General features: G+C 33.5%; 1 protein-coding gene across 2 annotated transcripts in view; it reads right to left on the reverse strand.

Moving 5' to 3' along the window:
- Window positions 1-24,350, reverse strand: part of CCDC73 (coiled-coil domain containing 73) — a 133,044-nt gene that overhangs the window by 50,127 nt on the left and 58,567 nt on the right. For both annotated transcript variants that reach the window (XM_074272547.1, XM_074272548.1), the window contains exons 6-9: window positions 21,934-22,008; window positions 13,099-13,137; window positions 8,168-8,303; window positions 7,669-7,748 (exon numbers count right to left, since the gene is read on the reverse strand). In XM_074272547.1, the coding sequence (XP_074128648.1) occupies window positions 7,669-7,748; window positions 8,168-8,303; window positions 13,099-13,137; window positions 21,934-22,008 (330 nt within the window). The remainder of the gene's footprint in view (window positions 1-7,668; window positions 7,749-8,167; window positions 8,304-13,098; window positions 13,138-21,933; window positions 22,009-24,350) is intronic.

Raw genomic sequence — 24,350 nt, forward strand, 5'->3', positions numbered from 1 at the left:
TATTTGATCAACTCAAGAAAACAAACATAAATATGTTAGATGCAAAGCTGAACAGTACAGATTACTGGAAATAAACCTATGTGAGTGAGTTAATGAATGAACTCGGTTATCATTTGCATTTTAATCTTCTATTTAGTCAAATGAATTATGTTTTTGAAGAATAATATAATGTAAAAATCTTGAAATTTAAATTGGAGGTCCAAAAATCAGGTGTTTTAAGAATTAAAAGGGCATCTATCTGTTTTTTAATGTGAATTCTTATTGAATATATTAAGAAAGTCTTTGTGATGAAAAATTCTATCCACATCCAGAGAAAGAACTATTGAGAATGAATGTAGAATGAAACTATGTTCATTTTTTTTATTTTACCTTTCTCATTCTTTTCCCTTTTTTCTGATTCTTCTTTCACAATGACTAACTTGGAAATATGTTTAACATGATTGTACCTATAATAACCTTTTTCAGATTGTTTTCTGTCTTAGGAAGGGGAGGAAGGAAAGGAGAGGAGAAAAACTGAGAACTCAAAATCTTACAAAAATCAATGTTGAAACTATATGTGTAATTTGGAAAAAAACAAAATACTATTAAGTGGGGGGAAGAAAAATTCTTTCATATTCTACAATTTAGCTGTAAATAAAGATTTTCCTCTTATGATTCATACATAATATTCTCTCAGGTTACTTGTTGGGGACAAGGCTTATAAAGTCTAGCACAACTACTGGGCTTATATCCCAAAGAAATACTAAAGAGGGGAAAGGGACCTGTATGTGCCAAAATGTTTGTAGCAGATCTTTTCGTAGTGGCTAGAAACTGGAAGTTGAATGGATGTCCATCAATTGGAGAATGGTTGGGTAAATTATGGTATACAAAGGTTATGGAATATTATTGCTCTATAAGAAATGACCAGCAGGATGAATTCAGAAAGGCTTGGAGAGACTTGCATGAACAGATGCTGAACCAGAACCAGAAGATCGATACACTTCAACAACAATACTCTATGAAGATGTATTCTGATGGAAGTGGATATCTTCAACATTAAGAAGATCCAACTCACTTCCAGCTGATCAGTGATGGGCAGAAACAACTACACCCAGAGAAGGAACACTGGGAAGTGAATGTAAATTGTTAGCACTACTGTCTATCTACCCAGGTTACTTATACCTTCAGAATCCAATACTTAATGTGCAACAAGAAAATTGGATTTACACACATATATTATATCTAGGTTATACTGTAACACATGTAAAATGTATAGGATTGCCTGTCATCTAGGGGAGGGAGTAGAGGGAGGGAGGGGAAAATTTGGAAAAATGAATACAAGGGATAATGTTATTTAAAAATTACTCATGCATATATACTGTCAAAAATGTATAATTATAAAATTAATTTTAAAAAAACATAGAATAATAAAATAAATAAATAAATAAAGTCTAACACATACTAGCAATCAATCAACAAACATTTAAACACTTACAGAGGACTTGGGCTCTGTGCTAGGCGCCTGGAATACAAAAACAAAATCAAACAGTACCTATAACTCAAAAAGCTCTTATTCTAATTGGGGGAGAAAATGTGTACATATACACCTATATACTAAATAGATACAAAATAACTACAAGATAATTTGCAGGGAAAGATCCTAGAAGCTGAGATAAGACAAGGCCTTTTATGTGAGAAGTAATGCTTAAGCTGGGCTTTGGAGGAAACTAAAGGATTCAAAAAATGAAAGGAGGGAATATATTCCATGCATGGGAGAAAAAGTCTTTGCAAAGGCCTAGAGAAATGGAGGACATTGTTACCATGAAAACCAATGTGGCTGGACCAAAAAATATGTGAAAAGAAGTTATGTATAATAAAAGCTAAGTTGAAGTAAGGTAAAAAGGGCTTTAAATGCCAAAGTTATTTATATTTGAGTCTGAAATAAAAGAGAGTCTCTAGAGTTTCTTGAGCAATGAGGCATTATGGTCAAACCTGTATTTTAGAAAGATCACTTTAGCAGTTGTTTAGAGAATGAATTGGAGAGCAAAGAGATTTGATGAAAGGAAATTGAGTAAGGGAAGCTATGACAATAGATCAAATAAGTGGTGAAGAAGCCCTGAACTAAGATGATAGTCATGTAAATAGACAGGAGACAAATATGAAAGATGGAATGGAGACATAAGTGACCACACTTGGCAATGGCTCATATATGTTGGTAATGACTCAAAGATGACTCTGAAGTTGTAAATCAGTATGATTTGAAAGTGATGCCATTGACAGAGGGAAGTTCAGAAGAAAGATAGTATCAAGACAGAAAGACTGGTCAAGGCTTAAAATGCTCCAGCGAAGTCAAAAAAAAAAAAGCCACCAGATTTGGCATTTTAGGGATCATTTGTATGACCCAGGATCATTTGTATGACCGAGCACACAAAAGGTTGAGGGATGAGCGAGTAGTGAAGAAATGGAAACCATGTGAGCAGACAGCTTTTTCTAAAAATTTGATTATGAGAAAGACATAGGATGATAGCTTGAAGGGAGGATAGAATTAAGTGAACTATCACAAGAGTATACAGTATGAGAAAGAATCTAAATTCAGCTATTTATTCTATGTGTGTCCCTCTCCTCAAATATGAGAGAAAGATCCAAAAGATGACACATTCCAACTGTCACCACACATAAAGAGCTTTCATATAGTTATCAACAGTGTTCCAGCTGTAGACAGTTTTTGACTTCAAGTTCAGTATCCATGCATGTTACTTTAGCAACTCCATAACCTCAATTCTGCAGCCTGGGTAATGAATTATTTCATCACTCACCTGAAATGATGATAAATAAGTGGTATTATTTCATAACAAATTGTCAAAGAATACAATCTACCTGGCAAAACAAAACTTTTCCTTGTCAACAGTTTTGCCTTTTTTCAGGTCCTTATTTGGCTAGAATTTATCTAGGGCAAAATTTGTTACAAGAAAGAAGTCTACTTCATTTTTTTAATATCTCTTAAAGAGGAATTTGTGGTGGAGAGGTAGGGACATGGTTGTACTTTTTCCTACTTCACCATCTTAGCTCTGCCTCTCTGACACAATTCTTGAAGTAGAATTCCACTCTTTCATATTCATTTTTGGTTAATTAAATCTGTCTTAAATCTTAAATCTGTCTCTTCTTTATGTCCTTTTAAAATAAGAGTTGGCCAGTGAGTTTACTATGCCTCCATTTCCTTTTCAGATAATTTTTCTTTTTTTCCTCTTCACTGAAGTTGTTTCTCTTTGTATTTTCTGAAATTCATTTTTGAGAATTTCCTTTTCTTCCTGAACTAATTTTCCCTGCTGAATTTTAGGTGTTGAGAATTTATCTGACCCATTATATGGGAAGCCTGAGACAATGTCCTTTCCACCACAGGAGCGGAAATCAAATTTAAAAGAAAGAAAAATGGTCAAAGAAAGATGAACAAAAAGCAACAAAAAAAGAATATGATTATAGATAGTTATTATGGTGACATGGAAGATTAAGACATAAACTCAGAAGAAAATAACAATGTCAAAACACCTATGAGCACAATCTTAAATAAAAAATGAGAAGTGGTCTCAAGCCAGAGAAAACTCATGGAAGAATGCAAAAAGAAGCTTAAAGTCATATAAAAGAAATAGAAGAAAATTGGGGGGGGGGGGAATGCTCATTTAAGAAAACCTTGTCTTTCCTTGCTATTCTCTGGAATTCTGCATTCAGTTGAGCTTATCTTTTCCTTTCTTCTTTCCCTTTCCTTCTTTCCTCAGCTATTTGTAAAACCTCATCACACAACTATTTTTGCCTTCTTGATCTTTTATTTTTTTTGCTGTTTCCTATACAATATTTTGAACATCTGTCCTAGTTCCTCAGGCATTCTATGTTCTAATCCCTTAAATCTATTCATCACCTTCATATTCATAAGAAATGTTATTTAGACCTTCCTTTGTCATCTGATGGTTTTCCCTACTTTCATCAATTTAAATCTGAATTTTGCAATATAAAGTTCATGAGTTCTGAGCTACTAGTCAGCCCCAGGTCTTATTTTAACCAATTACATAGAGCTTCCCCATCTTAGACTGAAAAGCACATGACCAATATGATTACTAAATTGACCATCTGGTGATATATATTCATGTGTAGATATCCATGTGACCATATGGTGATATCCACCATTTAGGCTGTTGAAAAAAAAAAAAAAAGTTTTTTATGACCTGCAAGTTATATTGACAAAACTATTAGTCTCTAACCTGCTTCATTTTGTACTTCAAGATCAAACTTGCTTGTTATTCATGCAAAACCCCATGGATACTACTGAAGAGATAAGAGATAACTTTGAAAGATGACATCCTCAGGTCAGATGTTCAATACAATGCCTGGGAAAAACAGAGGACAATTTCAAGGAGCTCCAATATTGATGAAATGGCTGGACCAACGCCAAAAGGAAACTCAGCTGCAAATGCATTTGATGATGAAAGGAAAGTCAAGTGCTGTAAAAATCAATATTGTAAAAATCAACCTAGATGTTAAGATCTATGAACTACAATAAGCTGGAACAGGAGATGGAAAGATTAAACATCAACATCTGAGGTGTAAGTGAATTGAAATGGATAGGAATGGATGAATTTAATTCAGATGATCACTACATAGACAAAAATGTGGACAAGAATTCCTTAAAAGAAATGGAGCAGTACTTATAATCAATATAAAATGAGGGGTATAATCTCAAAAATGACCAAATAATATCTATTTGAATCCACGACATACCATATAGCATCATAGTAACAAAAGTCTATGCTCCAACCATTGATGCTGAAAAGCTCAAAATTGGTCAATTCTGTGAAGAGAAGTGGTGATTCCAGCAAAAGTTCTACCTAATGAGATTCTTTTTCAGGTATGAATTGGACTAGACAGCCTTCCAATTCTGAATTCCAAAAAGAGATAGATTTTATTGAACATAAATATGAGGTTTAAGGGATACATCGTAATTGTATTCAAGTAGCTAAACATTTTTCATATGAAAAGGGATTAAACTATTCTCTTTGCCTCCCAGAGAACAGACAGAACCAGTAACAATGGATAGAAGCAGCAGAATGGCAATTGTGTTAGATAGAAATGTTCAAACATGCAATGAATTACTTGGGGAAGTGAGGTGTGTTCCCTGTTACTAGAGATTCTCTTTAGAATCCAAAGTTCTCTAAAACTTAGCATCCTTCTACTTTTCCATTCTTCTTCCACCTTACTCCACAACTCATATACTTCAGTCTAGCGACACTATTCTCCACTATTGGTCCACAAGCAAGACACTCCATCTCTCAGATCTGGGCATTTTCTCTGGATTTCCCTCATTCCTAGAATGTTCTCACTCATCTCCAATTACTGGTTTTCTTGGCGAACTTTAGGTCCTCACTAAAATCCCACCTTCTACAGGAAGCCTTTTCCAATTCCTCTTTGTTCTAATACCTTCCCTTTGTTAATTATGTCCTATCTTTCCTATATATAACTTGTTTGTAAATACTTATTTGCTTGTTGTCTCCCCCATTAGATTGTAAGCTCCTTCAGGACACGGGCTGTCTTGTGTGTCTTTTCATATCTCCACTGCTTAACATGGTGGCTCACACATAACAGGTGCTTAATAAATGTTTACTGACCAAGGTTTTAATGCAAAAGCTGGTTGACCATTTTCCCTTGCTTATTTCAAGAGTTAGTTCAATATTGTCTCCTCCTTTAGAATGCAAACTCTTTAAGGGTTGAGACTGTTTTTGCTTTCCTTTGTAACCTCAGCACTTAATATTGTGTTTAGCATATATTAAGTGTCTAATAATAACTCCTGATTCACTTATTGATTTTCTTAATGTTATAGCAGAGATTCTTATTTAATCACTAATTGGACTCTAAGCCTCCACATTCTGGCAAGACTGTATTTTAATAATAACAATAATAATAATAATAATAAAGGAGCAGCTGGATGGACACAGCACCAGCCCTGAAATCAGGACAACCAGAGTTCAAATCTGATTTCAGACATTTAAGACTTTCCTGACTATGTGACCCTGGTCAAGTCACTTAACCCCAATTGTTTCAGCAAAATAGTAATAATAATAATCATAGCTAGCATTACATGGTTTTAAGGTTTGCAAAGAACTTAACAAACATCTCCTTTGATCCTCACAACAATCCAATGTGGCACAAGCCATTATTACTCCCATTTTTTCATTTGAAGAAGCTAAGGCTTTGCAAGAAGTTAATTGTACAAGTCCATACAGCTATTTGGTATCCAAGGCAGAGTTCAAACTCAGTTAACACTAATCTCAAGTCAGCCACTCTATCCACCTGCACTACTGAGCTATTTGGTTTACAAACTGAATGAAACTTTACATTTAAATGAAGTTTTACTTTAATTTTCAAAGTGCTTTTACTTGGAATCGTAGAATGTTAAAGCAAATCTAAGAAATAATTTAGTTCCAGAATTCTTAATCTTTCTTCAGTCATGGACCTCTGTGGAAATCCACTTCCTTTATCAGATTTTTTTTTAATTTATAATTGAAGGAAATGCTAAATATCCCTTAGAGGTTAGGGAAAATAAAGATGTAATACTTTTCCCATCCAAGTTCATAGACTCCCAAAGGTCCCTTCATCTTATAACAGAGGAAACTGAGGTCAAAGCATACGAAATAACCCCAAGTCCCAAAACTAGACGAGCCAAGATTAGGGTCTAACTTCCCTGACTGCCAGCATACCTCTCTTCTCACTAAAAGTGAAAAAAACTTACTTTTTAGTGCATATTCACAATGACTCCACATTTAGGTAAATAGAAAAGTAACATGACTACTTAGTAAATGACAACACTGAAGGACTGAGATTTCCTTAAGGCCAAACTCCCAGTATGGACAGAGCCAAAAAAAAAAAAAAAAATCCCAGAGTCCTGACTCTAAACTAGAGGTTTTTTCTAACTAGGATTTCAGTGATGATTCCACCATAATATAATCAATGCTATTAGAACTATAATGAAATTAGGCCATAGTTGTCATTTTATCTGTGGATAACTAATTTGTTTCAGTTTATTGAAGATGCAAATAATCAAATGTCAAAGATTCTGTTGGCTCTTTAAAGCCATCTTCAAAATTTATGCCATCAGTCACAAAGAAGGAGAGAGAATGTGACTCAGTTAGGAAATTAGGCAACTTAAAAGTTCACATTATACTAAAGAGCACATTTTTTTTGCAGTCCTATGATTAAATATGTAGCAGTTTTCAGCCATTATCCTGCAAGACTAATAATCTTAAGGCAACTTTTGGGGAGGATTAGACCAGTGATTTCATTGGCATAAAAAAAGTCCAACAGGAAATTCTCTACTAGTGTAGATTATTGGGCACTGATAGTCTAATAAAACTTCCTGGATAAATGAGAGATTAGCCAACTTGGTCAGTTGTTATGGTAAAACCAGGCCTTCTGGCTCTTTCTTTATTATAACTCACTTTGAATCTTACAAAATAATCTCACCATCTAGACTAGACATGTAGTGGATAGAGCATCAAGAGAATTTGAATTCAAATCCGATCTCAAACACTTAACACTTACTAGTTGTGTGACCCTGGACAAGTCACTTAACCACAATTGCCTTGCAAAACAAACAAACAAAAAGAAAATAATCTCACATAATGCTGTTAACTCTATGGCTCCTACCTTTTTTAAACTACATACTTCAGATTCTAGTTTTTTATTTACTGTTGACAGTCTCTTATTTACTTGGATTGCTTCATGTACTGCAAATAGATAAAAATATTTAGGAAAAAATATTATATTTTAAATATGCCATATTATTGTTATTATACAACCATCTGCCCAGATAAAATAAAAATTAAAAGCTAACATTATTTTCTGGAGAGAATTTGAAAAGTATTCAAGCTGTCTTGTTTCTTGAAAACTACAATAAATGACTTTAACATATTTAACATGTCAACCTGCCATCTGGGGTGGGGGGAAAAGGGAAGAAAAATTAGAACAAAAGGTTTGGCAATTGTCAATGCTGTAAAATTACTCATGCATTTATCTGGTAAATAAAAACTATAATTAATTTTTTAAAAAAAGAAAACTACAATAAATGTCATTTTAATCTCATTTAAAGCAGTTTAAATATTCTTCATTGAATAATTATATAAAATGTTTAAAGTATAACACTTACCATTCTGTTCTAATTTTTCATGACTTTCTTTTACCATTGTAAATTGGCATGTGATTGTAGCATAATATTTCTCTATTTCATTCAATTGCTTATGATGATCTTCTTTAGCCAAGAGGTGTAACTGGAGTTTTTGTTCCTATTTCAAACAATAATATTAAACTTCAAATTTAATATAGTAACACTCAGTTTCAGTACATTATGTTAAGCAGATGAATCATTTCATAACAACTATGACAAAAAATTCCAGAGTATATAAATTATTGATTCCTTGAAATCACTTATGGAAATGTTTAGGTTTTATTATATTTCTAAATCTATATACACTTGATTTTGGGGTAATTTTGTTATTCTCATAAGAAATCCATATTGGGGGCTATATCTCTCTGGCATCCAATTTTTTTATTCAAGATCAATAAGCAAATGAAGTACAGAAAGAAAGCAATATTCTGGTTAATCATTTAAACGTCTTCAATTCTCCTTTCTAGTATAAAAAATTAGGCTTAAAATAATTAAATTCCTGAACAGTTTCAATAAATACTGTAAAATAGTCATAAACATTTATGAAGTACCTAATATGTGTAATCACTAAGCTAAGCCTTGGGTTTACAAATAAGAAAAGGAAAACTGGTTACAGTCCTTAAGAAACATATAATCCCATGGGGGATAATAATCCAAGAGAGACTAATAGAGAGTATCCGATAAGGGAGCATGATTTTTGCAAGTTACAACCAAACAGAATAGCTGGTGGAAAATAACATCATCTGTCCACGGTTACACCTTAAACCCAGTTTTTTCATTGTCTCTCCTAGACTTCTGCAATCCCCAATTCTCTCTGCCTCCAGTATTTCGTCACTCTAAGCCATATCTAGACATCACCATCAGATGGACCTTCTGAAAACAGAATTATTTCATATAGAAAAAGTATGTTATTCCCTATTCAAAATGATTGGCCACTACCTAAAAACTGTAGTCCACTCTAGTTCCCTTTTTTAAATTGGGCATTCAGGATTCTGCATACCCCAGTTTACATTTCCTTTCTTTATTTATCATTATATCCTTATATTTCAAACAAATTATACCTATCTCCATTTCCACATGTAATGTCCCTCTCCCCCCCAAAAAAAAAAAATCCTAACCATTCTTCAGGGCCCAGTTCAAATGCCTTTCTTTTAAGAAGCCAAGTTCTTTGATCCTGTCAATTAAACAACTTCTCTTTTCTCTAAATTCCTATATTACTTTGTATTCCTTTTATAACTTGCCATATTATACTTTGTATTTAAACTTAATTTACTTGCTTATTTGTCTTAAATCTTCCTACTACTTCCTGTCTATAAGTTGAGAGCATGTCTTGTTTGTGTTGTATTCCCATCATAAATACATTATGTGTACATAAATACTGTACACAAACAACAAGCATTTACAAACAGCTGCTAAATCTGAGTGGAAAATATCTGGGTCCAAACCCTGGCTCTTAATATTTGATAGTAATTAAATGATAACCTTTGTAAGCATCTTAAAATGAAGGTAATAATATCTATGTCAAGCATTATTATTTAATACCTTCACACTGTTATTGTGAGGAAAACATTATAAACTTGAAGACTTTACATAAATGCAAGTTTTTATTAATTTGGTTGTCAGACAGAACATATAAAGAAATCTGTGACAGAAAGGATCCCCTTGCATTGCCTTTGAGAACCCAGGATCAATTCTACAAGAATAACTTATCAGAGTAGGACTTAACAAAAAGATTTCTAAAAATCAGCTTTACATATATACAGTTAAAATAAATATAACCTGTACACCTTCTCACCTGATTCAAAGATATTCAAAGCTCGAATAAATTTCCCTTAACAGAATTCTACTGTCACTAATTTTTGGAGGCCAAGATAAAAATTCACAAATAAAATTTGAACTTTCATTTGCTTTTTTTCAAGCTGTTGTACAAATTTCTTTGGTTAATCTCATTGTCATGTTTTTTCTAATCAATTTTTTTATCTATTCTTTTTAACACCTTTGAATCATGATTATCAAGCAAATTCTAAATTGTAATGACAACTTAATGGTACATAAAGACAAAAATCTATATAAGCATATTGACAGTATTATTTATAAAAATAAAAAAGCTGTTTTTCTATATTTTTAATTTAATAAACACTATGTAAAAGTGTGTAGCTATTTCACTTATCCTTTTATTGAATGCTTCAATATCAAAATTTAACTTAATTAATTTTAAGGAAAATAATTGTTTTCTCTAAATCCAGACATCATTCGTTTTCTTTGAAATAAATAGATATATAATCACAGAAAAAATGAAGAGGGAACACTTCCACTTGATGACAAAAGCTATGAAGTCTTAGAGAAATACCTGGGGAGGCAAGAGAAGTTAGCTGTAACATAGTCACATAGCCTGTATGTTACAGAGAGGCTTGAACCCAGCTCTTCTTGTCTCTAATATTGGCACTGCTCCAAAATTTGTCAATCCATAATTTTCACGTATTACAAAATAAATCTAATTCATATTCTAAATGTCAGTGCTTCACCTATATCTACTGTAGCTAAGTTTTATCTTATGGTGATTGAACATTCCCAATTCCTTGAAATGATCATGGAATGACATCATTTCAGGTCCTGTAACTGTGATTTAATAAGTTTTCATTCCCCTTATTAAACTCTATTAGGTGACTAATGATACACTATAGTCCCCAAATAGAGTAATCACTAATCAATATTTAAGATTTTACCTTTGGTAACCTTAATAAATCAATCACTTAGATTATAAATAGCTATTCTTTTGTCACACTACAGTTTGTTAACATTGGTTAATTTATTTTTAAAACAGTGATTGTAATGAATTTTTTTCCTGAGAAGGAATTATTCTTAGTGGGGGTAGGGGAGCATTTTAGGTTAATGGCTATGATAGTTTAATATTCTCTTTTAGGTTATTCAGTTATTTACAACTTGATTGAATGGTACCCCCAGAAGATTTAGAAATTCACTAGAAGTTAAATGCTTACCCATAAGAGATAAATACAGGGAGAAAAGCTCCAGGGTATTATTTTCAAAATTACTTCTTTCACAGCACCAAATTATATACTTTATATACTAGCGCCTTGAAAAGTTGATTTACTGGTCATGGGTAAGCATTTTATTTCCAGTTAATGTCTTAGTCATCTGAGCTTGCCATAGCATTGGAAAATGGGAATGAATTCTGTAGAGCATTTTGGGATTGCCATCATATACAGATAAAAGAGGGTTCAAGTCCTGCCTCTGACACTGACTGTATGACCCTGGGAAAGTCATTTAACCTCTTAGTAACTACTCAGGCAACTCTCTAAGACCATAAAGTATAGCACAGGTACTAAAATGCTTCAGCAGAGAGAGCTCCTTATAATATATGAAATCATGGAATCATTCAACAACAAAAAAAGAAGATAAAAAATTTTAAGTTATAGAATATAGAACAATTTTAAAAGTGATTTCTAATGTTTTAAACAATTATCTAAGAAATTTACAGTTCTGAGTGGCTATAAAATAAATATGAAATATACCTTTAACATTATTTTTCAATTAGCAATTTATATTTTGCTTTACTCTTTTAGGTTAAAATGATGCAATTATACCTATACTATTATTTCAATAAGTTCCTTCTAAGAGTTTGCAATTCATAAAAAGGCAACCTAAAAGTGATGCAGATCTATGTAGATTTTTTTAATGTTTCAACATCCTTTAAATTATACAGATTTGTTTAATAAAATTTAAAAGTGAAATAAGACAAAACACATTTTATGTTGCCTTTGATCTTTAACTTGTAGCCTTATCTCCCAGGTCAAAGGACATATTATTCAATTTCACCATATTTTGTGTAAAACCACTGTAGCGTTGAAGATGACTTTCAGTACAAATGTCATGGTACTTAAAGCTAAACCGGACTCTAGTTTTTCGGCTTCTTAATTAAAATCACAGTTTATAATAGTCTGACAATATTATCTTTATTCTTTCCAGTTGAACAGCAGCAGAATTTTCACAGCTTTTACTCAATCAAGCTTAGCAATCTTTATACAGCTCTCTTTTATTTCCCAATACAGCAAAAATAGGTTTCCAAGAGGCACAACAGTTACTTTGTACAGCTTTGTATTTAATGTCATAAGAAATCATCCTCGCATGTTTCCAGCCCTTCCCTAATACTAAACCTAAATTTAAGTCAATAACAAATTTTGCTATCCTCCCATTCTCTAATCAGACTTGGATAAGATAAGCTTCTGCAAAGAAGCCCTTTGCAGATGGAAATGGAAAGGGAGTACTGTATTAGAGGGGAAAAATAGAGTTTTCAGAAGGCAGACTACCATATATAATTATAAGGGGAGAATGAACAAAATATTCCTCAAAAATCTTATTTTTTCATGTGAAAATGTTAATTTTTTAATACACAGTATGATGCTGGTCATACAGTAAGCCCTCATTTGATAAATAAGGAAAGTCTTTTCCTAATTTTGACTTTCAGAGCAGCTTCACACTGAGGTACTCCTAAGCTAAACTATTATCTAATTAAACCATTATTTTAAAATGAAGGATCTTTTTTTTTTTTTAAATTGAGGGCTGCAACATTTTTTAAAATATAGTTTTGTATATATACTCAATATTAAGTGCATTAAATGAAGTGTTTTTTAAATGTTACTTCTATCAATAATTTGGTAGCTATTCAAAAATAAATTTCTAACAAGGTAAATATCAAGTAATCTCAAAATAAATTTAGAAAATAATTTCTGGAATGATATTTTAAATGAATTCATCCTTTAAAATGACACTAATTTATAAATGTCAACTACTTTATTAGTATTAAACTCTCAATTTTACACTAATAGAAAGAAATATTAAACTGTCCCTTATTACCACAATAGAAATAATGGACAATGCTATAATTTCCTTACCATTTCATTTACTTTCTTCTGTAAAGAATATTTTGAAACCTTGAAAAATAAGAAAAATATTTTTATATTAGTTACTTTTTACAAATTCCTTCAGATATGAAAACTGCATTTTTGTAAACTATGGCCCTCATTTTCCATATGACATTTATTTTTTAGATATCAAATATTCAAGTAAGAATGTGACTGATATTTCCTGCACTTCTGGAGAGGCACATTTCTCTGGGTAATACTACAAGCTAACTAGCTGATAAACTATTACCATTTTTAAGAATAGAGAACGTGTGGTCCGAGGGTATTTAAATGGAATAGAAAAAATAATAACAAACTATAGGGGCAGAGGTGATTGAGAAGAAAGAGAAAATAATGGAAGGGCAGCTCAGACTGGAGAAGCTACCATTCTGATCCCTAATTCCCTACTCCAAGATCCAGATCCAGGATAAATCCACCATTCTTATTGTTATTATTATTGTACATTTTGCCTAACAGTTCATAGCCAGGTCTGGTCAAAATCTAGCTCCCAAACCAGCACAACTTTTCCAGAGCATCTTTCAAATTTTAAATCTAACTTGAAGCTCTTCCCAACTGACAATAATTACTGCTAAATCCTACACTACACTAAAAAAATAACAAAAAAAAACCCTCTAAAATATGTAAAATGAAAGCTAAAATCAAAAGTTATTTTTATCCACATCTTTATATCTTGTTATAGGCACACCTAGGTATTACATTCAAGTTTGGTTTTTAAAAAGAATACTTACTTCACAGTATACATAGAAATATTTCTGCAGGCATACTATTGACATTTTGAAAGACACTGTGACTTAAATGGACTGAATACTGTCCTTGAAATCAAGAAGTTTAAATTCTATTCCTGGAAGTTATTTACCAGCTGTGTGCCTGTGAGTCTTTAATTTCTGAACATCAGGCAACTCTATGATTTTTTTTTTTTGCTAAGTTAGAGATGAGCTACAATTTCTCATAGCTCTGAAATCAAAGATCTTTGCAGTATCAGGCATAAATGAATGTGTCTCTCAACTATACAATTTTTTGCAATTTGTGATAAGCACCTCCCCATCACAAGAACAAAACTCAGCAGGTACCAATTTTCACATCATATGTCAAATTCAATCTCAAATACTTTCTTTTACAGATATTGCTCATTTTATGGCAAGATTTGATCACAGAATTACAGAATCTCAGGGCCCTCTGTAATCTGCAACTGAACAAAAAAACTATTCTTGTAACATGTCTGACTCATAGTCAAAGAGTACTTGGGACCTTTTAGTTTGAGGAACCCACTAATTTCTAAGATAACCACTACTAGGAACCTAATTCTTAGAAACTTTCTCCTTAGAGCAAATCTTTATCTTCCTCTGTGAAACTTTCCATACATTGCTCTTCCTCCTGTCTTATGGATAAGTCTTAATGTCAGTACTTCAAATACCTGGAGACCAATAGCCTATTTCCACTAAGTCTTACAGTTCCTCCAACTGATCTTTGGGTTCTATGGGCTCCAGATCTCTCATCCTATTAATTATCATTATTTGATTGCATCCTGGTTTGCTGATGCCTTACTAAAATGTGACACCTGGAACTAAACATGATCCTACAGAAGAGGTCTGGTAAGGTAATGTGTTGTACAATAGGTAGTGCTAACATTCCTTTTCTTCTGGAGGCATTCTAAGTTTTCATCAATGTTTTCAGCTTCCATGTCATAGCATGGAAATCAAAAGAGCTGCATGTTCACTAAAACCTTGACATGAATTTTACAGATGCTGCCCTGTTCAGTGTCTCATTATCACTATCCTTTATTATTTCAATAGCAATCTGAGCAATTTCTTTACCTTGAATCATTCTCTCCCAACTACAAACCATCTTCCACACATCGGCTAAGGTGATTTTCCAAAAAGACAGGTCTGACCAGGTAACTTCCCTACCCAATAAATTTAAAAGGTTCCTTATTATCTTTTAAAGTCAAATGAAAATTCTACTACTTACTTGACTTCTAAAGCCCCTTATAACCAGACTCTCTTTTCCATACTTCCTTCATTCTTAAATCCAAGTTTAAGATATAGAATGTTACATTAGTTTTACATTTAGTTTACATTATGGTACATTAGTTTTTACATTTAGTTTAAATAAATTTCTGTAAGATGAAGTCTATCTTCCCATAAATTTCTAATATATATTTAGGGGGCTAAATTTCCCCCAAGGAAAAAAAAAATCCTTAACATTCAAAAACCTTGAATAAGGAAAGAATTCAGACAGTATCATTACGAAAGCTGTACTGCTAAGCCTGCTTTCCCAATGCTGAAATCTCTCCTTTTTCAAGAACTGTCCTCATTACCTTATTTCCTTATAAATATTAGAATTTTTTACATTTAAAAATTCCCTAAAAATTCCATGTTGACATATCTGAAACATAATTTACCTTTTCTCTTTTTGACAGAGGGCATTAGGTTTCAACAGGAGGCACTACTATGTAATATAGGATGAATTCTTGGCTGCTTCTCTCACTTCTCAACCTTTTTCATTCTAATGTTTCATCACAATTCTTAGCTGAAATTACTCTCACAAAAATGGGGAGGAGGTTGGAGAGAATGGGACTAAGCAACACATATTATGTACCTAGCTCTGTGTTAAGTACTTTATGCAATAACCCTGGGGGGGGGGGGTAGGTAGTTATTATCCTCATTTTATAGTTGAGGAAACTGAGGCAGACAGGATTTAGTGACTCACCCAGTCACTAGTAAGTGTCTGAGGCTTGATTTCGGCTCAGATCTTCCTATCTTTAGCCCTAGACTCTATCTACTGTATCACCTAGCTCACCAAAATTATTAATCATTTCCTAATTACCAAATAAAATGGTCTTTTCTCAATCTTTACCCTTCTCAACTATTCTCAAGGATCTAACATAGTCTCTCTTCTCTGAATTTTTTTTTTTTTTGGCATTGCTTTCTCTTTATTATTCCTTTCTGACCATGTCTTCTCTGTCTCCTTTGCCAAGTCATTCACCAATATCATGCCTTCTTCTGAGGGTCTGTCTCAAAGCTCTTCCCTAGACTTTAGTCCTCCCTATACTCACATGGTGACTTCATCAAGTCATGTGGGTTTGATTATCTCTGTGCCAATGACACCCAAATCTTTATATCAGCCCCAGTTTCTCTCTTGAGCTTGTATTTTATGTCACCAAATAGCTATTAGATACTTCAAATTGAATGTAGGCCTCTCAAATTCAATATGAGCAAAAGGAATCATTACTTTTCCTCCAAAACCCACCTCTTCCAAATTCCCTACTGCTTTTTAAGACATCAATATCCTTCCAGTTTGCCTTTTTGTTTAAAACCTCAGTTACCCTCAGCTTCTTATTCTCCCTTTCATTCCACAAATTCAATCGGTTGATAAATAAGATCAATTCTGATTCTACAATCTCTATCACATTTGTCTTCTTCTCTCTACTCATAAATCCATTAAGCCCTGTTCAGGGTCATTACTATTGTAATGGCAATCTGAACAATTTCTTTACCTTGAATCATTCTCTCCCAACTACAATCCATCCTCTACACTTCAGCTAAGGTGATTTTCCAAAAAGACATGTCTGACCAGGTGACTCCCCTACCCAAAAAATTCCAAAGTTTCCCTATTATCTTTAGAGTCAAATGAAAATTCTACTACTTAATTGACTTTTAAAGCTCCTTATAACCTGACTTCAACTCCCCTTTTCAGCCTTGTTATTCATCCTTCACCTTTCTCCACTCATTGGTCTGGTCAGAATGTCCTTACTGTTCCCCAAACATGACATTCCATCCATCCAATCTCCCCTTTTTATGTTAGCTTTGTCCTATATCTGGAATAGTCACTCCTCATTGTCATTTCACAAAATCCATTGTTTCCTTTAAAATTTAGCTTCACCTTTAGCTAGAATCCTTTCTTGATTCCCTCAGTTACTAAAGCTCATCACATAACATTAACTTATACTTATGTACAATCATGTTGTCTCTCCCAAACAAATGTCAGCTTATTGAGGACACATATAATTACATTTTTGTTTTTGTATTTCCAGCATCTGTTTTAGTGACTGGCACATAGTATGCTGTGGAAGTAAAAAATTATATAATCTGCAATTGTGGGCATAAGCCTTCCAGAGATAATTTATTAATTAAATTACTCTAATTCTAAAGACATAGTGAAACGCTGCTTGTCAGGACTTCTTTCTCTAAGCAGAAATGTTAAAATTAAAATAATTTAATTAATAAATTTTTCTGGCAGGCTTTTACCAAAAATGCAGAATACAATATTTTTTCTTCAATAATATTGAAGGTGCTTAATAAATGTTGATTGATTGATTTCAGATCCCCTTTTATCTATTCATTTAACTTGAAATTTGCCAATATTAAAACAAAAGGATTCAATATTTTCAAAGCACTTCACTTATATGATCTCATTTTATCCTTACAACAACCCTGCAATACTATTGTTATCTCCATTTTACAGGAAAGGAAATTGAGGCAGAAAGTAAATGAGCCCCACAGCTAATAAATGTTTGAGGCATAGCAACTCAAACCATTTCATCCAGAAAAAGAAAGAGAGAGAGAGAGAGAGAGAGAGAGAGAGAGAGAGAGAGAGAGAGAGAGAGAGAGAGAGAGAGAGAGAGAGAGAGAAAGAGAGATTTGTCCAATATTAGTGACAATGAGTCACTGATAGAGCCAGGAGTAGCTTACCTAAATCCTGTAGTACAAACAGCAATTTGGTTACCACTCTAATACTGTTTTATTTAGCAAACTTCTCAGGGTCATTATTTGAATGGAAGTTGTCAATATTTCACCATACTCAATGTAATACCCACAATCTAGAGTATAGTGTTTGTTAAGTACTTAAGAGCACTGTTTAGATGTTATTGGAGAGAACTCTATAAATGTGTCCATTAAGTAATGAATAATTTTTTCAAGTTGTGGGTTGTTGGGTTTTGGGCTTTGTGGCGTGGATGGTGGGAAGGTTAGAAAATGGGGGTTAAAATGATTCTGTGACAAGAGAGAAAATGGGAGGAGAGGAAAAAAAAAAACAAAATACAGAAGAATCTAAGTGATACACATATAAGGGGTGTAGGGTTTGTCTAGTAATTTCTTTTACTCTGACAATATAAATCAGATCCTTAACAGATCCTTTCTTTAAGTTTTTTCTTACTTGGGAAAAATTCGAACTTTTATTGCTCTGTGGTATCCATGGATCATGTTCAGCAGACCATGAGGTACACTATACATCACCTGTACTATGTCATGGATTGAACAAGGCAAAACAAATCCTTACAGCTCTTGCACAGAAGGTCAACCATGTGAAGGAATTTCTTTAGCTTTTAAAATACTCTCTACATTAACCAGATAATTAAACATAAAGAGAATGACAGCCAAAGAAACCAATTTATTTTAAAAGGAATGTTAATAGAATAGAGTATAAATAGCAATATTAACAAACAGGCTCCCTTTATCAACCAGTACTATAGTTAAAAGAGGAAATTCAATACTTAAGAAAAAGATTTAATGAGAATCAAGGAATTTAATTTTTCTTAAGTCATGAAAGCTTATTGGACCCTTCAAAACAAGAATATTTAATAAAAATTAGATCAAACCTTTGAAAACATCTATAATAATTACTGTTTTTCTAATTAGAGCTATCTCTAAAATATCTTCAAATTGTTAAAAATTAATATTTCCATCTACTCAATAATATAGTCAATTATGGTTTTTCCCATTCTTGTTTCTGCTATACATAATTTACTTTGATTCAGCTAAAATAGTTCAAAGTAAAATTCATGGGGGTCTAACAAAAACAACTTGTAGATAATTTCGTCCAACACCTTCATATTATATATAAGGAAACTGAAGCTGAGAGAACTCAAGTGACTGTACCAAAAAGTTAGTTATTAGTGAGAGGAGCTAACACTCAGGCATCCATACTTGATTTTCCTCAAGTTTCCAAACTTACTCTTATAATTGAAAAATTCAACTACTAAATATAATTAAATGGAGGAGAAAGTTTCTGCACCATTATCAGATTAATTTCACTACTATATTCCTTTACCTTTATCAAGATTTGATTCTAAAGTCTTCAAAAATCTCCTCAATGAGGACCTTCAAAGTAATGTTCATGACACCCTGGAAAGATGCACAAGAGCTGGCCTTGAGCCCCTGTCCTGTTTTCTGCTAGCTGTGTGATCTGAACTAAGTCATATCATTTCTCTGGCACTCAGTAATATCCTCTATAAAGTGACTGATAAGGAAGATCTCAAATCCTTTCAGGTATAGCTTCCTATGAACTTTCTTCTTCTAAAAAAAATTTGTATTAATGTCTTAGTTTTTTATATCATCAAAGTTTTCCCCAGTAGCTTTTCATAGAACAATTCCATATTACAATAGTACGTTTTAAAAGACAAAAGAAAATAAAGAGGAAAAAAATACACAAAACTGATAATTTATTGAAAAAGTCTGAAAACATGTGCAATATACACCACCTATGGCCTCTACCTCCATAAAAGGAGTATTGTGAATGTCCTCTTCTACCTCTTCATTTAAAGCATGCTTGGGATCTTTATAATTTTTTATATTTACCTTTGGTTTTAAAAGTTGCTTTTGCTAAAAAAACAAAACAAAACAAACAAACAAAAAAAAAAAAACTATCATGTTCCCTCCAATCCTCCTTCAAATATTTTTAACTTACTCAACAAAGCATAGCAATCATAATATATTTATACCATGATGATTTTTCCATGTTAGACAATAGTAAAATAAGTTATTACTGAAAATAATTTTGACCAATATCTATGAAAACCTTAATCCTTTAGAAATGAAAGATCATTTCATTTTATTATGTAATTAATTTGAAGACCATTCACAAAGCTTTTGCTTCCCCTTTCTTCTTCCTCCTTCCGCCTTCTCTCCCTATCTCATAAAGCAGATATTCATAGGACCCACGATAATTATGAAAGATTTGACCTGCTCCTCTTCTGATCTGGACTGGGTCTCTCCTCTCCTTTGGCACCCTCAGTTCCCAGAGATTCACCATATTGATAATGGAGATAGTATAGATCCCTAATCCTATTAACCCACTATAGCTCAAAATTCCCAAACTCAAGTGATCCATCAACATCAAGCCTTCCTATAGCAGGGATTACAGGTCTGAGTCTCAGCAAAACTAAATCTTTTCAGGAACAATTAACAGAAAGCAGATATTAATTAAGTTAACTCTTCTTTTAATGGAATAGTTACATTGAGGCAAAGCACAAAACAAAATACTCAAATGAATCTAGTCTTCTTAAACTCTACTCCACTCTAAGCATACCATGATCTAGCTTCACTGGCCAATTTACTGTATGTCCCTCACACTTATTAATGTATGTCCTCGTAATGACTCTTGCCTGTGCCTAGAATGTCCTTGCCTAACCCTTAATTTCCCTTGTTTTCTTCAAAAATCAACTCTAATTTCATGTTCTTCAAGGGGCCTTTTCTATCCCAGTCCATACCCCCAAATGCTATTTACTTTTTCCTCTGTGATTATATTCTATAATTTACATATTTTCTCCCCTGTTATGGAATCAACCTGCTAGTGGTTGCTGGGGATCTCATTCTGACCAGCAGAATGGATCTCTCCATGTGAGAGGATGATAAAGATACAAGGAGACTGAGAGGCAGTTGCATTCTCTGACTATAAAGGGCTAGAACTGAGCAATGCACTTGGATAACGAAGCACGTGAGACTAATTGCCAATTGGACGGTTCCCTATTAACTTATTTGAAGGTTGACCCTCCCCAGCTGTTCTGTGCTGACTTGATTGGTGGGACAAAGAGGGGGAAGTGACGTGTGGGGAGTAAAAGAAACTTGGGTAGTGGAACTCACGCTCACTCGAACTCGGGACCTGGCGTTGGAGGGGACAGTAAAGATCTAGAATAAAGACGTTTAGTGATCCTGACTCCAGCTGATTTTTTGGGAAGACAGAGTTCCAGCATCTGACCTCTCTCCTCTTCCCTCTTGCCTCCAAGTTATTTCATTCCCATCCACAAGCAATATCTGTGTCAATAAAGGCTGGTTTACAATTCCTTCAGGGTTGTTATGATTCTCAGCTGTAGAGGTTTTTGGAGAACTGACTTGCCCATTCAAATTTAGGCATGATCCTTAACATCCCCCCATTAGGTTGTAGGCTCCTTGAGATTTTGCTGTATACTATATTGAAGAAATGTTCAAGAAAGGTACTTCAAATTTCCGCGACCAACAATTTTTTGCTGATTCTCAAAATCTCTCAAATCTATACAAAATAGGAAGTATTTGCAAAAAATAAAACAATTTCAGTTTTGTCCATAATCTAAGACACCAAGAACGTTTGAGGTAACACCCTGAGCTGAGAAACTTAATCCTTACAGATCTCACTCAGTATATCTTCCCCTGCCTGCCTCCTGCAGGACTTACAAAAGAACTCAACTCCACAACATCTCCATGCACCAAGGAAAGTAGAAAGCCTGCTCTGACAGAGAAGGCAGCATAGCAGCACCTTGTGCTATGAAATTGCTCAGCTTGGAATCAGAGAAGGTTAATATGTGTGGGGGTGGGAGAATGAATGAATGGCATACATCTGAGGCTACTCCCATCCCTCAAGAAATCAGTTGGGGCAGAAGGTTAAATCAATTTAAAGTGAACTCCCCAATATGGGAAGAGGCTGGCATAATTTTGAGGTCAAACACTTCTCCACTCCCTACCACATCAGAAATGCCATTGAAGGGGAAGGAGTCAGAAAATAAATGACATGGAAGTATAAAGGGAAAAGGCCTGAAATTAACAGTTACTTCACCTGTAATCCTTTCAATGTTTCTTTTAGTCCTTCTATTTCTTTTTCTTTTATTTCTGAAGCAAGTTGATGTTGTCCCTTTAAATAAAAATTGATATTCAAGTATAAATATAAACATCATTACAAAAAGGGAAAACTTTAAAACTTTAAAATCAAAGGCCTACTTTAAAACATTATATTTTACAGAATAAACATTTATTTGTACTTCTAGTGTCTTAATTTTAAAATATTTTAAAATTTGGGGGGGTTGCTAAGAAAACTAAAAGCATTAGTATAGCTACTAATTTTCATCAGCAAAACATGCCTACCTAATAGACAGTTTGATGATTATGCGAAGATGCATAACAGGAAGTAGTTCTAAATATATGAGTGTCCGATTCTCAAATGGCCCAGTGACCAAGTGATATGGCTATTTTCCTCCAAAAGAATAAATTTCTATACATTTATGTTTGCCCATCCTATGCAACTGTCTGCATTCTCCCATAAATTCACCACAGAGGGTATTCACCATCTGAGAAATCTTTTTTGCCTTTTCTTAATATTAAAGATACCAATGGAGCATTCAGGAATTTCTATTGGTTATCTTTCATTCTTGCCATCTGGCAATCTCATGAAGCACTTCTACATGATCCTCCAGTTGAGAGTTATTTTAAATTCTGAAATTCAATGCTCTATGGCAGAATCATGATATTTCTAGCTTTTGTGAGAAAAAAAGTTGTAGGTAAAAGAGAAAGAGGAAAAAGATGAATTGAGGAGGAAATTTTGTAGGTGATTTGTACTAGTAAAGGCCAGAGATTGACTTAGGGAAAAGAATTTGGAGGAGGGGGCAGAAAAATGGTGAAAATTTGAAAGTAAGACATATTCATACACTAATTTAGGTTCTTAATCTCAGTGTTATCCAAAGCATTCTTCCTCATTTCATAGATCCAGTCAGTTGCCAAAACTTGTTTCTACCTCCACAATATCTCTCACATCTGACCCTTTCTCTCTACCCACATAGCTACTACTTAAAGTCAAGTCTTCATTATCTCTCACCTCAATTATTTCAATAGCTTCATCACTAGTTTCTCTGCCTCACGTCTCACTCTACTCCAATGTATCCTACATAATGCTGCCAAAGTCATTTTCCTTAAGTGCTAATCTACCCATGAGGTACCTCTACTCAGCCATCTACAATGGCTTCCTACTCCGTCAAGAATAAAATATAAATTCCTCCCCTTAGCTTTCAAGGACCTATACAACCTGGGCCCAACCTTCCTTCCCAGTCACATTGCACATTATTCCCTCTCCCACATGCTGCAAAGCAGACTTCTCTCTGCTTCATTCAAGTCACTCCATCTCCTTGCCTCATGATTTTTGTACACAGCTATCTCAAATGCCTGGAATTCACTTCCTTTTTCCTTTGCCTCGTAGTATTCATAGAGTGCCTCTTGAACATGCAGCTCAGACAACATCTTCTATATGAAGTCTTTTTTGATCCCTCTGCCACTGCTTTGGCCTTCCAAACTTTACTGTATTTAGCTATGTTATATATTTTTTTCTTTTATTTCTGAAGCAAGTTGATGTTGTCCCTTTAAATAAAAAAATGATATTCAAGTATAAACATCATTACAAAAAAAGGGAAAGCTTAAAAACTAAAATCAAAGGCCTACTTTAAAACATAATATTTAACAAAATAAACATTTATTTGTACTTCTAATATCTTTTAATTTTAAAATATTTTAAAGTTTGGGGGGGCTACTATGAAAACTAAAAGCATTAGTAGAGTTACTATGCTAACCTTAATTAATCATCACTGTTTTGTTAAAGTTACTAAGTACCAAAGTACATTGTTTGATTTGGAATATGAATACATTAGTTTAATTTGGATGATTTAATCAAGTTTTTAATAGAATTTCTTTATTTTTTATTCTTTTCAATAAATGTTGGTGCATAAGCTGTAATTTATTTTCAATAAATCAATCAATAAGCATTTATTAAATGCCTACTTTGTGCCAGACACTGCTAGCATTAGGGATTCAAAAACAAAAGTGAAGCTATCTCTGCCTTTAAGAAGTATACAATGAAGACAGGAGAATTTGTTGTTCTTCAGATGTTTCAGCCATATAGAGTGCTTCATGACCCTATTTGAGGTTTTTTTGGCAGATTTTAGAATTCTTGGCCAATTCTTTCTCAGGTTCATTTTATAGATGAGAAAAAATGAGGCAACCAGGGTGAAATGACTTACCCAGAGTCACACAGCTCATAAGTGCTTGAGGCCAGATTTGAATCCAGGAAGATAAGTCTTCCCAACTCCAGACTTGGCACTCCACCAGCTGTACTATCTCACTCTGTGTGGGGGGGGTGGGGGTGTGGGTGTATACATACTTTGTATCTAAAAAGAGACAGAGGTAATTTTAGGGGGAAGGTACAAAACCATG

The sequence above is a fragment of the Sminthopsis crassicaudata genome, chromosome 6 (genome assembly GCF_048593235.1).
Source record: "Sminthopsis crassicaudata isolate SCR6 chromosome 6, ASM4859323v1, whole genome shotgun sequence".
In the NCBI taxonomy this organism is placed as follows: domain Eukaryota; kingdom Metazoa; phylum Chordata; class Mammalia; order Dasyuromorphia; family Dasyuridae; genus Sminthopsis; species Sminthopsis crassicaudata.